This window comes from Saimiri boliviensis, chromosome 5 (assembly GCF_048565385.1).
Source record: "Saimiri boliviensis isolate mSaiBol1 chromosome 5, mSaiBol1.pri, whole genome shotgun sequence".
NCBI lineage: Eukaryota > Metazoa > Chordata > Mammalia > Primates > Cebidae > Saimiri > Saimiri boliviensis.
The window spans coordinates 7691752-7705671 of record NC_133453.1 but is presented as its reverse complement, the minus strand read 5'-3'; the positions used below and the strand labels follow the sequence as shown (position 1 = coordinate 7705671).

At 46.2% G+C, this 13920-nt stretch overlaps 1 protein-coding gene across 1 annotated transcript in view; it reads left to right on the top strand.

The window, feature by feature from the left end:
* Window positions 1-13920, top strand: part of TRPM8 (transient receptor potential cation channel subfamily M member 8) — a 101255-nt gene that overhangs the window by 50862 nt on the left and 36473 nt on the right. Inside the window, exons 14-17 of the mRNA XM_010347219.3 lie at window positions 967-1096; window positions 2681-2826; window positions 5450-5562; window positions 5965-6181. Coding sequence (XP_010345521.2) covers window positions 967-1096; window positions 2681-2826; window positions 5450-5562; window positions 5965-6181 — 606 coding nt within the window. The remainder of the gene's footprint in view (window positions 1-966; window positions 1097-2680; window positions 2827-5449; window positions 5563-5964; window positions 6182-13920) is intronic.

Below are 13920 nucleotides of genomic sequence, written 5' to 3'. Positions count from 1 at the left end.
CAGATTTTTTAATGATTGCCATTCTAACTAGCATGAGATGATACCTCAATGTGGTTTTGATTTGCATTTCTCTAATGACCAGTGATGATGAACATTTTTTCATAGGTTTGTTGGCCTTAAATATGTCTTCTTTTGAAAAGTGTCTGTTCATATTCTTTGCCCACTTTTGAATGGGTTTGTTTGTTTTTTTCTTGTATATCTGTTTTAGATCTTTGTAGATTCTGGATATTAGCCCTTTGACAGATGAATAGATCACAAAAATTTTCTCCCGTTCTGTTGGTTGTTGGCTTGCTCTAATGATTGTTTCTTTTGCTGCACAGAAGCTCTGAAGTTTGATTTTAAAAATTAATTTCCAGCTTTATCGCATTATGGACAGGAAGTAGGACCTGTAAAAATTCTGCTTTGGAAAGTTTATTGAGAATTTTCCTTGTGATTTAGCATGTAAGATATTTTGTAAATGATTTATGGACACTCACATTATTTTTAGAGGAAAGCTTAGATATTGAATATTGAATTCACACACTCAATGTTAAAGTGACAATGGTCAGGTCTTCTGTGTTCTTGTCCAGGCCTTCCTCAACCTTTGAGCTATTCCAGTATGAGAGTGAATTAGACCTCCCACTATCATGGTCTTACTGTCAGTTTTTCATGGCATTTATCTTAATATTTTTATATGCTAATCCTATGTTCAAGACTGTGAACATATTCAGGTTCCAAGTTATTTTGTGCTCATTAAAAATTTTACTTTGAATCATTATGAATAGTTCCTAGGTTGGGTTTAGGGCTTCTTGACTCCAGAGCAATTTCCATTTGTACATGCTGACCGCATGCTCTAACCCCGTCCAGAAAATACATTCTGTTTCCTGCTTTGCCATGAATACATTCTTGTCAGACATTAACGTTGACTTGACCACTTCAGGGGATTAAGAATAAACCTTAAAATTTTCCATCCCTCCCCCAAAAAAGACTAGGGGCTGCACTCTGGCAGCCCTGGGAGCCAGCAAGCTTCTGAAGACTCTGGCCAAAGTGAAGAATGACATCAATGCTGCTGGGGAGTCCGAGGAGCTGGCTAATGAGTATGAGACCCGGGCGGTCGGTGAGTCCCCAGTGCTAGGATGCCTTGGTGGGTGTGGGTCTGCCATATGGCACAGACATTGCCAGCGGCACTCACAGGCTGGGTGGTGGAGGCCTGTGGCATGCCCAAGCTCCCCTGCCTGATGGAGGGCTGCAGATCACAGACCACAGTTCTGGGTGCACAGGCCATAGCAGAAGCCACAAGCTTCTTGGTCCTGGCACATATGAAATTTTCCAAGAATGAACATGGGACATTTTGGGCTCTCTGATCCCATGGCCACCCAGGACCACACGCAGGCCAAGTGCTAAGCAACTCAGGGAGCATTGGAGGTTTTTTTTTTGTTGTTGTTTGGGGTTTTTTTTGGATGCTGTTACAACACTGTGACAGGGCTGAAATTTTACCTGACTTGCACCCTAGCCAGTTAGCCTGCCTGTTTCATATGCACACACTGCCAGAGGACCCAGCCCCTGGGTCTGCGACACTCATGGTTTTTTATGGGAAAGGCAGCAGCCTGAGTAGCTAGCATCTTGGGTTGCTCCCCCTTGCCTCGGTTCCCAAGGGATAGCTCGAATACAGGTTGCCCTGTAGCGCCCTGAAGTTAGGAGACAAGGAGTTTCTATCAGGGTTGCAGCTGAGATTACTTATTGCCTGGAGTGGATGATACTCCACTAAACATTACTCTCCTAGCATGTCTCAGGATGCCTGACTGCTGTTTGCTATTCGGTCCTCAAACAAAGCTTGTCAATGCCCTTTGTCCAGAGGCCCCGATCATTAAGGAAGGTGAGAAATCCGGAACCGATTGCCTCTAAACAACAGAGAGTTTCAGGCCTGCTCACTTTTTTTCCATTTTCACTTGACAGTTTTTAGTTTGCAACGTGGTATTTGCATCCAGGTTTGTTTGTTCAGGGTCTTATCGAATGTAAACATGCTGATGAGTTTAGCTTCTCTGTTTTGGGAAAAGGTGTCTAATTATTTCTTTTAATTTATTAAAAATTCAAAGCAGTTCATTTCTGGATGACCTCAATTAGGCAAAGGCTCCTAATATTTTTACTTAGAAAAAATTTCCTCTGAGGATCTACACTGCAATTTCTTTGTCATTAGGTCATGAAATGTAAGCACACACTAATGCAATAGGTCAGTGTTTCTTACACCTTCTTTTCCCTCTCGGTGCCTTATCTGCAAAGCAAGCTTGCCAAGATGGCATAGAATTCAAATGAGATGGAGGAAGGGCTGCTATGGTTATGGGGGAGTGGGGATGGGGGTGCAGAGGGTCTAGATCCCTTCTCAGTGGCTGAGTCTCTTCTGCCTGAGCCCAGACAGAAGCCCACTAAAGAGAGGGTCTCCCTGTGTCCAGTGCAGCTCAATTCAATGAGCAGTTATTGTCACCTGCTGTCATCAGGAGCTCTGCTGGGTTTGTTGTGCTTTTAAAACATCCTCTTATTCAGTAAGGCATTGTGTTGTGATGGCATTTTTTATGCCTTTTATAAGAATGGACTCATACCCAGGCTATTCTTAGATTCAGGGGTTGGCTGGGGGCGGAAGCAGGACAGTTTCAGGCATGTGCAGCCCTGACGCCAGCTTCTCTCTGTGCTGATGTCGCTGTAGAGCTGTTCACCGAGTGTTACAGCAGTGATGAAGACTTGGCAGAACAGCTGCTGGTCTATTCCTGTGAAGCTTGGGGTGGAAGCAACTGTCTGGAGCTGGCGGTGGAGGCCACAGACCAGCATTTCATCTCCCAGCCTGGGGTCCAGGTAAAACATGCTCAGCCACCAAATCACATGCTCAGAAATGGGCCTTTTATGTCAGATGCTACTAGCAGCATTAAAAAATATTAAAAATGAACCTTATTCTCCAATATAAAAGCCATAGAAGGAGTTGTTTGGTGATGATGTGGGAGATGGCAGAGCATAGGCGTTGGTTGAAAGCCTTGCTTTAAGAGATGGTGCAGGACAAAGAATATTCTTGGAGTTTCCACTTAGCAAACATCACAGCATCATAATTATGAGCTGTGCCTCTGGACCCCACTGCCTGGGTCTCCATCTGCTGTGCCCCTAATGAAGTGTGTGATGATGGGCAAAGTTACATGAGCTCTCTGAGTCTCAGTTTCCTCATCTGTAAAATAGGAAGGTAGCAGATAAAGGGCTATTGTGAGGATTTAAGGAGATTAGATGTGAAAGGTGTTGGTCCTTTATTTAGCTATTACTATTGCAGTTATTATTAGTGACAGCAGTAGAAAAACTCTTGTGAAATGGGTAAAACCAGTCTAGAGGTTTCTGCACTGAATTGAACGAAATGCAGTTTGCACCTGGTGTCTCACCCTACAGTGGGGAGCTTTTCACCCTCAGTTCCAGTGGTAGAAATGTGGACATGAGAAAGGGAGGGGGATGGGAAGCGATGAAGGGACCAACGCTTGTCAGCCACATCTGTTACCCACAAGGCCACGTTTCATCTTCACAGCACATGTGGCAATGGGCGTTATTCCATTTCACCAAGGAGGATACAGGAGCTCAGAGAGGTTCTGGAATATCCTTCCAGCTTGCATTGCTGGGAAGTAGCAGCACTGGGATTGGATCTCATGTTGATTACCCGCAACTTTCATGTCATGGGCTTTCCATTATGTCATACAGCAAAGTGTTTATGAACAAAATCCATTTGCTACTGCAGCTAAGCCAGATTGAATGCGAGCAGTGATCTGTGACAAGGAGCACACAGAGAGGGTCTTGCTATTGCTTGGTTTTAGCCTCTGCTGCAGTGTAGTGGGTATGTGGGTAGGGCAGTGTGATGTAGTAAGGCTGGTGCTGGGGCCGGGGTGTGCCTGGGAGGCTGGGCTGGCTGTCCAGGTGGGCCACACCATGCTCATGGCTTCCTGGGCCCCAAACTCCATCTTGCCTGTGTCCCAGAACTTGGGGTGCTGTGGAGGCTGGCTTTTACTCCTGTCCAGTTCATAGATCATTTCAAACAGATGTCAGGTCATTCATTTCACTGAAAATCTCACTACCAGGCCACAGGACCATCCAGGTCCATCCATCAGCGGACAGCCAGGGAGTTTCCTAGAGTCAGGCTGCAGTGGGTGATCAGAATGCTGCCGGTAACCATGGAACCCAATCCTGTGCTGTTACTTTCTGTGACTGAGGCCTGTCAGTGACACTCAGTGATGGCCTGGCGTGTGCATCACCTCAGAAGAATAGGAGAGTGAGGAAGACCAAGCACCACCTGTCTGTTGCCCACAATCCCTGCACCCCCTCCCAAGAAGCAGACCCCAAAGTGAGGATTTTAATGCCAGGAGTTTATTCTGGAGGTGAACCTGGGAAGCACAGGAGGCGCCAGTGAGACAGGGAAGGGACAGGGACAGACACGATGTGCTGATGATGAGGTTGCCACTGTGGGCAGCCCAGGCTTGACCCGCCAGGGACCTCTGGGAAACTAGAACAGGCTTCAGTGTTGTCCGGCCCAGTGCAAGGCAGTCGGCCATTGACCCCCCAGCTGCAATTGGTTGTTCGTTGAAAGCTGTTCCTGGGCGCCCTGTTCCAGGATGCTAGTCCTCATGGGCCAAGCATGTGCTTGACTGAAGTGGCTCCAGGCGGGGGTCCTCCTCCAAGGGGCAGGGCAGGTGCCCAGGGCTGGAGGGGTTCATGCCAGTCCCAGCCCTCACAGCCAGCACCGAGAAGGCCTTGGATTTCCCTTTTCCTCTGCTCCTGAGAAACACTAACCTCCGTCTGCTTGACGGGCTATTTTTTGAGAGATATGGGTCCTTTGATGTGGTTGGGTCTATGCTCCCCTGCTGGCTCTCAGAGCTGCTGTGAGTTTTCTAATTGCCACCTTCGTGGAAGTCTCTTCTGTGTCAATGTCAAGGGTTGATACAGTCTGGGGAGAGCTTTTTCATGCATTTCAGCCTGAATTGATGTCAAGACACCAGCAGTCTCCCCCTTCCCATCTTCCTTTTAGTTTCCTGACAAAAGCATCACCTGTCTTTCTCCAGAAATGAATCCTTGGGGACCCTACAGGTAGTATTGATTGGCTGTGCCTGTGAATTTGTGATCTCTGAAGACAAAGGAGCCAGAAAGATTACTTGTTTAAACTTCTGTAATAAAAATGCGAGTTGGATAAACTAGGCTAATTGAATTTGAACATATACAACTATTACTATAAAGCGCACATAATCCAACTCAGAAAAAGACTTAAAATACAACCAAGTTTTGAATTGTTTTTATCACTGCCCCTTAAAATGCAGGCAGTGGGTATAAAAAAATAAGGAACTTAGTTCAAAAGCTATATATTTTGGGGAAAGTGTGGGGCAGGGGAGAAAGTTTGCATGCCATCCTGCATATAATTGTGTTAATAAGGACCTTGTTCTCTGTCTTTGTTTCCCTGTAGAATTTTCTTTCTAAGCAATGGTATGGAGAGATTTCCAGAGACACCAAGAATTGGAAGATTATCCTGTGTCTGTTTATTATACCCTTGGTGGGCTGTGGCTTTGTATCATTTAGGTACAAACCAAGGCACATAATTGTGTGTGAGTGTGTGTGCCAGTGTGTGTATGTGCATCCACATGTGTGTGCTCTTGTGTAAATGATTACAAAGCCTGGAACTTACGATGCTCACATTGGTGCCTATGAATTTCTTCTGGTATCTCCCCTGACTTTTCCTGGATTTCCTCTTAAGTGGGTAGAGGTGGGGCTGTGTCTTTAATATCTGGGGCAGAATTTGGATTTGTTAATTGCAAAATGCCAAGGATTGAACTGGGGTTGGGTCCAACTTAGGACATGGTTTTGATTCCTTGTCTTCCTCCTGACTATGGGTCTGCATTTACCTATGTTTGCAAGGAGGTGAGAGCTGTGCCCGTCCCACGCTTGCAAGGACGCTGACGATGCCCTTATCTCTGGGTCCAGGAAGAAGCCTGTCGACAAGCACAAGCAGCTGCTTTGGTACTACGTGGCGTTCTTCACCTCTCCCTTCGTGGTCTTCTCCTGGAACGTGGTCTTCTACATCGCCTTCCTTCTGCTGTTTGCCTATGTGCTGCTCATGGATTTCCATTCGGTGCCACACCCCCCTGAGCTGGTCCTGTATGCGCTGGTCTTTGTCCTCTTCTGTGATGAAGTGAGACAGGTAGGACGGCCATGACAGTGGGAACCCCCTTGCTTCCTCTGTGGGAGGCATCTTTTTAAAGCTGAGAGGAGTGGAAGTTGCTTCTGAAGTTCAAAAGTCATCATTTCCCCAAAATAAATGTTCTAGGTAGGTGCCAGTCCATGAGGATGAAGGTGCATTTTCACACCCTCAGTAATTCAATAAGATCTAGTACCAAGTTTACTCTTTGCTCTCTCATGAATGCTGATTGATAGAGATGAATTAGTCAGGAATGGGGTTGTGTTTGAAGAGAAGACAGACCCTGGATGGTAAACCCAGTGCCGTCGTCAGGAGTGGTTTGTGTTCCTGCTGTGACCGTGGTGAGTGGCAGGGAGCTGGCAGGACTTTTGAGCTAAGAGCATCTTAAGGCACAGCGTGTCAGAGTGACAGTGCTTTAAGTCATGTAACTCCCTGTGGGTTTCAGGGAGCTAGTGTCAATAATTCATGGTGCTTTTCTGCAGTTTCTTGGACCTTCATTTTTTGGCATCCTCTCTCTACCGTTGAATCCATAACTTTATCAGACCTCATGTGTAGCAGGTGCATGATTCGTAATTGTTGAAGAAACCAATGTTGATCGTGAAGGTGCTGTTATCCCTAAACCATTATGAAAAGTCATCCCAGGAAATCCTTTCACACTTAGCAGTTTATAAATGGTTTCAGAACTGCTGTTGCTGTCACTATTGTCCCCTCTGAGCCTAAACGCAAAAATATATCAACTCAGCAAGTGTGTGCTTGGTACTTACAGTTTCCAAGGTACAACACCATATGCTACAAGAGATCTGGGGGACACATCATGCTGTTCTTGCCCTTACAGAGTCACTGACTCTTACAAGAATCCTAAGTTCTCTTAAACTTTCATGCCAACGCTGACAGACATTTTTTTGGTGACTTCTAGCAGTCCTGGTTGAGAAAGATTCCAAGGGTCTGTCTGTCCTTAGTGGGAGTGTTTTGATCGATTAGTGATGTCTGCCGTGGGTGTGGCCTGTGGGAAAAGTCCTGGACCGGTGCCCTGTAGCTGCCTTTCCTTGCCCAGTAGGTCTGAGGTGCAGATGGGGAATGGAGCTGGGGTGGAGGTGGAGGAAGCATAAGTTAAATGACTCATGTGAGAGTTGAACAGCAGGATTATCAGACCTTTACCTACCAGCAACTCTTCCCCAAGGACAGGGCCTGGCTATGTGCAAGGGATTTCCCTGACTTCGGATCAGCCCCATGAGAGTCCACACACTGCCCTGGTAAGTCACTGCCCCGCCCAGGCCATGCCCTCAGGATTAGTCTGCAGGGCTGCCATGATGAAGCATCATAGACCACGAGGCTTAAATAACAGAAATTCATTGCCTTATGATTCTAGAGGCCAGACGTCTGAGATCAAGCTGTCGGCAGAGCTGGCTTCCTCTGAAGGCTGTGCAGGAGACTGTCCTGGCCTCTCCTCTGGCTTCTGGCAGCCGGCTGGCATGCTTCACTGTTCCTTGGCTTGTCAATGCATCACTGGTCCCTGTCCTCATGTGTGACTCCCGCATGAGTGATTGTGTCCAAATTTCCTCTCTTCCTGGGGACATTGGTTGTACTGGATCAAGGGCCAGTCTACTTCAGCATGACTTCCTCTTTACTTAATTCGTTATATATGCAATGACCCTGTTTCTGAACAGTGTCATATGCAAGGTACTGGGGGTTAGGATTTCCACGTTTGAATTTTCAGGGACACAATTTAACCTACAACGAATCTCTTTCTTTTAGCTGCCATCTTCTACTTCCTACCTCTGTGTTTTGGCTTGCTATGTATGTGTCAGCAGCAGTGAGGGGATGGAAATATTCTATTTGAGGGAAGCAGAGAAAGACTGAAGGAGATTCAGCATTTAAAAAAAGCGTAGGCCCAGACCAGAGTGAGAAAGTGAGGGGAGCAACCCTCAACCAGCTAGGAGCCTTGGCGCCACGGTCCGGGTGCTCACCCTGGATGAGGTCTCTCGTTTTCCCTTTTCCTGAACTGGCATGGTTTCCTCCACTCTCACTTGAGACCACGACTGAGACCCTTTTCAAAGGCACTTCACGGAGAAAAAGACAGCATCCTCAGTTTAGCTTTTGCAAGAGGGAGGGCTGAAAGAGTAAGATCGGGAGCTTCGTGGTGCTGGACAGGGAAGAGCCCCAGCACTCCACCTCTTATCCCCTCTGAGAGGCTGGCCGATGTCTTGTCACAGACTGGGAAAGACTGGGACAGTGCCTGCCCCAAGAGTGGAGTAAGTGCCAACAGGTTTTGACTGGTCTGTGGAAATTGGTAGCCTTGGAGGGCGGCCCGCTGGTTGGCAGGCCTTTTCTGGCACAGCCCACTGGAGAGGCAGCTGGACCACCCGGGAGGTCACATAGGCCTCCAGCCCTTGGTGGTGACTCACAGGCAGGAACCTGAGCTCTATGGGGGCAGCAGAGTTTGCCAGAAGAGGCACGGGGTCTGTAGGAAATGGAGCAGCACACTGCATGACTCAGGTGACCAGCCTGACATCTCAAAGGTAGCCAACGAATAGAATGGAGTGACAATGGATTCATAGCCTGGTGGGGAAATGAGTCATGAGCACAAATAAGTGAGAGAGAGAGAGAGAGAGAGAGAGAGAGAGAGAGAGAGAGAGAGAGAGAAACAGAGAGAGACAGAGACGGAGAGAGACAGAGGAGAGAAATGTGGAGGTGGGGAGGGAGAAAAAGACCAGCCGGAATTGCACATGGCTGGTACAGTAGTAAATTACTGAATTTTTATGACCTGCAATAGGTTATTTAGAGAATAAGAGGATGGAGGCCTGGCATGGTGCCCTAGTGCCTCTCTTCTTGCATCAGCTCCACTGAGAGGTTCCTTTGAGCTTTTCCACCTCCTAACACATACTCTGTTCTTGCTCAGAATTATGTGGCATGGGAATGATTTGATTTAGATGTTTATTTCTTATTCATTTGGTCCCCAGGGGCTAGCACAGGAGCTGGCACTGACATGCTTCTGACAAGCCTGTGTGTTTTTAGTAAATGCGTTGATAAAGCAAGGTCTTCATAATTCAACCCAAGAGCTGTGTGCCCTGGGATGGCCATGGTAACACTCAGGAGACCAGTGCTGGGGAGCTGGAGAGGAAGCCTGCCCACCACCCCACATGCAGGTGCTCAAGGGTGTTCTCTGGGGCAGAGGGCTCTTTTTTGGCCTCTTCTCAGAATGATTGGTGAAAAGTCCAAAGTCTTTTTTTCTGCTACTTTTTACCCCTCACGCTCCCAAACATTTCTCTACCTGTCCCTGCCCCTGCCCCCCATGCTGCATGAAGGCACAGAAGCCGCTGCTGTGCCAGACAGTGACTCCTTCAGGCATCGAAAGAAACCAGGGGCCTGGTACAGTGGCTCACGCCTGCTATCCCAGCACTTTGGGAGGCCGAAGCAAGTGGATCACATAAGGTCAGGAGTTCGAGACCAGCCTGGTCAACATGGCGAAACCTCGTCTCTACTCAAAATACAAAAATTAGCCAGGCATGGTGGTGTGCGCCTGTAATCCCAGCTACTCTGGAGGCTGAGGCAGTAGAATCATTTGAACTCTGGAGGCAGAGGTTGCAGTGAGCTGAGATCGCACCACTGCACTCCAGCCTGGGTGACAGAGCGAGACTCCTTCTTAAAAAAAAAAAAAAAAAAAAAAAAAAAAAAAAAAAAAGAAAAGAAAAGAAACCAGGAAGCCGAGAGAGAGGACTTGTCCTGGGTTGCTTTGGAAGGCAGACCTTGGCCTGGATGGAAGCTGCAGGGAGATTTGTCTTGGCTTCATCCAAATATTTCATTCCTGCATTCTTCCTCTGAAGAGATATTTCACCCCTACTTTGTGCCACACACTGTTCTAGACAGCAATGGACCAAACAGACAAAGATCTCTTCCCCTATGGAGAATTCTACCAGTTTGTGATGATTTCCGGGAGCTTTCAAGGAGAGGAGATGAGCATCAGCAAGCAGCACTAAGTGGGCGAGTCTAACATTTAGTGGGAGGTTGGCCCAGAGGACTTGCAACAGTAAAATCTGAAGTCTGTAAATCACAGACATCTCTGTACCAATTTCCTATGTGCATTTAGCTCCTAAGTCATCTGTTCGGGTCATGCAGGAGGGGACTCAGGAGAGGTACATTTTCCTTGGAGAAAGGTCCTGGGCAGGGTTAGCATGAGGTGTTTTTGCTCAGGGAGGGCACAGGGCAGGGACAGGGAGTGGGAGTAGATGGGGGGAGGGGCACAGGAGCACTGGGAAGGACTCTGGGCTGTAATTCCTGGGGCCTGTGGGAGGAAGGGATGATCATTGGGTCTGGCTGAGCCCCCACCTCATCTGTCTGCCTTTATCATGGGTGGCACTGGATATGGGGGGATGCTTACTCAGTATCTCCTTTTGCTCTTTTTAACAACTATCTTTGAATGGGCCACTTTTTTAAAAAATTGTAGTGATATATTTTACCAAAATAATAATAATAATAATAATTATTATTATTTTTTGAGGGGAGCACTACACACTGGGGTCCATTAGGGGGAAATGGGGGAGGGATGAGGGGGTGGGGAGGTGGGGAGAGATAGCATGGGGAGAAATGACAGATACAGCTGAGGGGAAGGAAGGCAGCAAATCACACTGCCATGTGTGTACCTATGCAACAATCTTGCATGTTCTTCACATGTACCCCAAAACCTAAAATGCAATTAAAAAAAAAAGAATGGGCCACTTTTAATTCAGCAATTCTGGGTATGAAAGCAACAGTATGGGAAGCACCCTGTGCTCAGGGTCACCCTGTGTTCCAGGGTGGCTTGGTATTCGAGGGCTTTACCAGCCTTACAGTGCGGATTCTGCGACATGAACAGGTCTGTAGAACATAACCATGGAGATTCTCATCGTTAAGAGAATCTGACACTCGGGGTCGCTGTTTCTCTTCTGGTCTTCACACTCATGCATTTGACATCCTAAATGGGATTGTTTTCCTCTAAGAAACCGTTCTGCTGGCCTGGTGCTGTCTTAATTAACCTAGTTCACACTCGCTAGGAAAAAAAACCCAAGCAGGGTGTTACCTGGTTTAGATTGTGTCTGGGTGTCAAAAAGCCGCGCTCTTTCATGTGTGCCGGTGTCGTCCCTTTGCCTGAATGCAGATGTCGAAATGCTGCTGCGGAATTTTGAAACGAGGCAGTCAATAAGTGCACACACAGTTGCTAAATCATGCTTGGGTCTGTTAAATAGACATTGGGGATGTTTATTGAAAATGGGACAAGTCCCATCATGCCTTCACGGAGGGCACCTCTCAGTCTTCAGGCATGTCAAATCCCCACATCCTGACAGATATGTTCAAACACGGTCCTGGGATTTTGTGAATGCAGCCTATCGCTGGCATTCCGCTCAGAGAAGAGGCTTCTTTCCCCTTAAAAACATGTGTTCTTCTTGTGATGGCACCTTGGAGGCTCAGAACTGACCTATCTCAGATGTCTCTCTTCGCGTAGGCTAGGCTTCTGAAGGTCTGGGCTGAGGTTGGGCTGAGGGAAGTGCCAGTCTCCCAGTGCCTACCTGCCTCCCAGACCAGGGCATTAAGTGCGGAGCTAGCAGCAGGGGGGCCTTTCCCAATCCCCCACATCTTACCAGGCACCAGAAGAATAAATGGTTGTTGGCGAGTGGTAGTTGGGGCTGCTAGCACCAGCCAAGCGGACAGTTCCTGTGGCCTTCCCCAGGGAGCCTGCCTTGGTTTCTGAGCCTAGGCAGAATGTTTGAACTTAGTAATTACGGTGACAAGAATGTTGACAATACATTAAGGGATATAAACCAGGTGAACTCCTTAGTTGAATTTTGTCATTGATCACCGAGGAATTAGCAGATCTCTTGTTACTGTCCTGAGGTGATAAGAATGGTTATTGGCAGAGACCATTGTAATACAAATAAAAATATCCAATGCATTTTAGCTATATGGCAAGATGTCTCTGTTTCACCTCAATTTTTGTCCATTTTTACTTTATTCATTTTTTAAAATCACAAAGTAAAAAAGATTGTCACAAGTGGGACTATATAAAGAATTATCATGCCCAATCTAGATTAAAATCTTCCACAACCTTCTTCATGCTCAGAAAGTTATGAACGTATGCAGGTGTTTTGTTTTAATCCAAATAGAATCATACTGTGTTCATCACCCTACAATTTGCTTTTTTTTCCCCAGAATTTCTCATGGGCTTTCCTACAAGTTAATCTTAGACATAGATCACTTTTTTAGCCTAGTTTCTTGTAAAGACACGTATTTCACAGAAATGGAATATTATATTGTGTGTGTGTGTGTGTGTGTGTGTGTGTGTGTGTATGTGTGTGTGTGCTTTTTAAGTTCAGCCTTTTTTCCTTTTTTGTTAGTCTCTCTACAGACTTTCTCATTCTTTACTGTAAAGACAAGGCCTCTCAAGGGGTGTTAATAAACTTCTGTGTCTCTTTCTGCTTTTATTTTGCCCATGTACTATGCACACACTGTGTTACATCAGATCTGAGACGTCATTTTTTTTTTTCACATTTTAACATCTCTGAAACTGCAATTTCTTACAACCTGAGATTTAATGAAATAGGGTAGGCATATGTATGTTTGGGAGCTTTTTCCTTCATTCTTTGTTTTACAAAAACAAGATTCTGTTTCCCATACATTTCTGCATTTTGCTTTTTCTTTTACTTTGTGGAAATCTCTCCAAGAAACTGACATCACTCTGTTCCTTTTCAAAAACATGATTGTAATATATTTAATATTCCTTTAATGATAGACTACATCTTTTTTCTAGATTATGCTTTTCCCTGCAACAGAAGTGCTGCAATAGATATCTTATACACTGATTTTTAAAAAAGAGTTTAGTCTTTACACAGTGAGTGGGCTGTTGACACACCCCATGGCACTGCTCCCACCTGGAGGATTTTCACATTTCCTGGGTACTTGATTTCATAGTGCCCTCACCCTCTTGGCCTACTCAACTTGCTATTCGAATTTACAAATGAAGGAAAGGAAATGCTTCTTGAGAAATTAATGATGTGTCTTGAATCCCTTCCACATCTGAGATTGTAGCATTTCTGTGGGCTCTGAAGCAGAGTGATGTGGGGAGAAGCAACTGACTCAGGCTCAGAACCGTGAGGTCTGCCACTTGCTGAGCAAGTTCCTTGGCCTCCCTAGGCCGTGGTTTCAACAGCAAAGTAGGAAATCTGATATCTGAATATCAGATGGGCTCCTGTTGGTGAGTTCATTTAGTAAAGTTAAGAAGTACCATGTTGCTTTAGTGGCATTTCTTTGGTGGTGTTTCTTCTGCCTTGCACAGGTGGTGGTTTCCTTACTTGAATTCACTTGGGGCCTTGGTCTTATCCTCATGCCAGTCTTCATGACATTTCTTCTAAATGTGTTTGACATCTGTCTTTCCCATGAGACAGTAGATTCCTTGAGAATCAGCATTGCACCTAATCCAATGTTTCTGTGCTCTGGGAGCCTGGCACAGGTGTTTGGAATTCCATGTGCCCTCAGTAAATATATTTTGGATGGATGGACAAATGAAAGGATTAGCTGGCCACCCTGGAATGACCCAAATCTAGTTTATGGATTGAAATAGGAGCCATCTAGACATGGTCTTCTTTCCCTCTTCAGGAAAATGAGAAAAGAGAAAGGATACTCTGTCTGTTTCAGTGTTTTCCTGACATACTTTCTTCCGAAAAATCATGACTGGTACATATACAAATGGGTCCCTGAGGCACGCTGTTCCT